The 2,422-nt window shown below is 30.0% G+C and overlaps 1 protein-coding gene across 1 annotated transcript; it reads left to right on the forward strand.

Moving 5' to 3' along the window:
• The first annotated feature begins 798 nt into the window (after positions 1-798).
• LOC107474011 (dolichyl-diphosphooligosaccharide--protein glycosyltransferase subunit 4A) lies at positions 799-1,843 on the forward strand. The gene is made up of 2 exons (XM_016093595.3): positions 799-853; positions 1,587-1,843. Exon 2 carries the CDS (start codon positions 1,587-1,589, stop codon positions 1,698-1,700), a length of 114 nt encoding a protein of 37 aa, XP_015949081.1. The 5' UTR covers positions 799-853; the 3' UTR covers positions 1,701-1,843.
• The last annotated feature ends 579 nt before the right edge of the window (positions 1,844-2,422 follow it).

A 2,422-nucleotide genomic window follows, 5' to 3' on the forward strand; every position in this document is an offset into this window, starting at 1 on the left:
CACCACTGTGGGTGCTAAGTGTTCTTGTGTGGATTGATTGGGTATAGCTCGTCCTCTTAACAGTTAACTCCGAGCTTCTTATCTCAACTCTGAGCTTCTTGTCTGGGAAGAGATATGCCTTGGTGCAGAAAGAATAAAGAAAAAAAGTACCTACAAAAGGCACTTCGATTCTTAAATCAGTCAATGTGTGAGTAAAAAGTTATCTCCTTGATAAAACGTCTTACCTCCTTTACATGCGATGTGAGATATTAACAGTAATGCTTTAGAGATTAATTATATTAAAGAAGAATAATATCATATCAGGATGTTATGATATACGTTTTAGTGTGCGAGACTGAATTATAACTCACGAAATCGAATTATAATGTACCGAGTAACATTTTGATTGAGTTATAACAGTCATATCAATAATAAAATAAGGTAAATTAGCAAAAGTTATAACAGCGATATCAATAATAAAATAATTAGCAAAAGTCTATTATGGACAATTTTATTGATATTCTTATCTTTTTTTTGATATAAATTGTAATCTTTTTTAATTAATAATAATAATAATAATAATAATAATAATAATAATAATAATAATTATCCAAACACTTCAAAAATTAATACACATATTTTTTAAATAAAAAGACAATTCATTTTATATTATTATGTAAAAAAAGTGTTATATTTTTTTCCTTTAAAAAATAAAACATATGAGAGGCTAATGCGATTTAGTCGTCTTATTTCCGTGTTTGGTAATTGGTATTATTGAGTTTTTGGGGTTAACACTTAACAGAAGGTACCAGGGTTTGGCACACACTGACGAAGCACAACACAGTGAGACCGAAGCCATCTGCAGCATCCTAAGGTTACCTCTCATTTTCAACGTCTTCTCTTCTCTGTGACCTTATCCCCAATTTTCGTTTTCAATTAAACTCAGCCTCTTTAGTCTTTGACATTGCCGATTCCGAATCCCAATATTTATTCTGGCTTTATGCTTCTCTATTAAGTTTCAGATCTGGTTTTGTTACTTGTTACCGTTTCTTCCTTTGATTTTATTTTTGATTTCTTTTTTGCTTTTTGGAATTTATTAACGAAGAGCCACAAATTTGTAAGCTGATTTTTTGTTCTTGATTTTTTTTTTTTGGTTATGGAGTTATGTGTAGTTAGAGAATTAGCGCCAATTTCTTGATTAATTAATCATATGAAACACTAATTAGAATGATTTTTTTCACAAATGTGATTTAGGTTGAAGCCTGAAGATGTGAATGTCATAAACAATATCATTTTATTCTATTGTAATGTTCGTGAGCATTGTAGATTTAAACTGCTAAGCAACAACTTGCTTTCTGATTTTGTTATAATTTAGTGTGATTTGTTAGGTTAGAAGATTCTAATTTCTGAATTCTGATATATCGATGGGGTCCATATGATCATGTTTTAGGAATCAATATTAATTAAATTTTTCCTTAATTCAGTGTTCACTATAAGAGATTCACAGTTCAAATTGTACGTGATTTCAGTTGGAAAAGAATAAGATATCTATTTTGATGCCCAAAACCATGGTAATGACATGAATTTGTTTTTGCTTCCTGCTACAGATGATTGATGATCAAGATCTGGGTTTCTTTGCCAATTTCCTTGGCATCTTCATCTTTGTATTGGTGATAGCTTACCATTTTGTTATGGCTGATCCAAAGTATGAAGGGAACTAGGGTACTTTGTGGTTGTGATTTTCATGTTGTAGACTTAGCTATTTTTCTAATGGAAGTTAAGTTGATATAGAAATGAACTTCATTTTGAGCATGTGATGTGAGCTTACTGCTATATCTTATCAAAGACTTCATTGACACTACAATTTTTGTTATATATATCTGAGCTTCCAAGGTTTCTGCAAGTAAGAAACTTTCATAAATCATAAAAGAAGATAATGAAACCGTGGTAGATGAATTTGCTAGATTATGTGCTCCACTGCTACTGAATTTGGTGCAATAATGGCTTGAGCAATATAATATTGATAAACAAATTTAGGGTAAAGCTTTCCCCAGTAATTGGCTTTAGCGATATACTTAAGTTCTGTTTCCTATTTTACTCAAGTGTTCTTGAAGCCTAATAAGATTTATCCTTTATAGTTTGATAACTGATTTTAAAATTGGAAAAAGTAGTTTAGTTTAGTCTTATGTTAAGTTGGCACCTCATTATGTGATGTTTGTCAAATGCCGTGAATGTTTACACTAGAGATTTATATAAGTTTCTTCATTAAGAGTTTTTGATGTTTCGTTTAGTGTTTTTTTTTTTATTTTTTACATTATTTTGGTTTATTTTTTCTCTTTTATTATGAGATCAGAAGTCTTAGAACTTTGTGGCAGTACACATATCACATAATGGAGCTGAATTAATTTTCTTCAATTGGAAAATAGAATGCTTTTATACTATA

Source organism: Arachis duranensis, chromosome 2 (genome assembly GCF_000817695.3).
Source record: "Arachis duranensis cultivar V14167 chromosome 2, aradu.V14167.gnm2.J7QH, whole genome shotgun sequence".
Lineage (NCBI taxonomy): Eukaryota > Viridiplantae > Streptophyta > Magnoliopsida > Fabales > Fabaceae > Arachis > Arachis duranensis.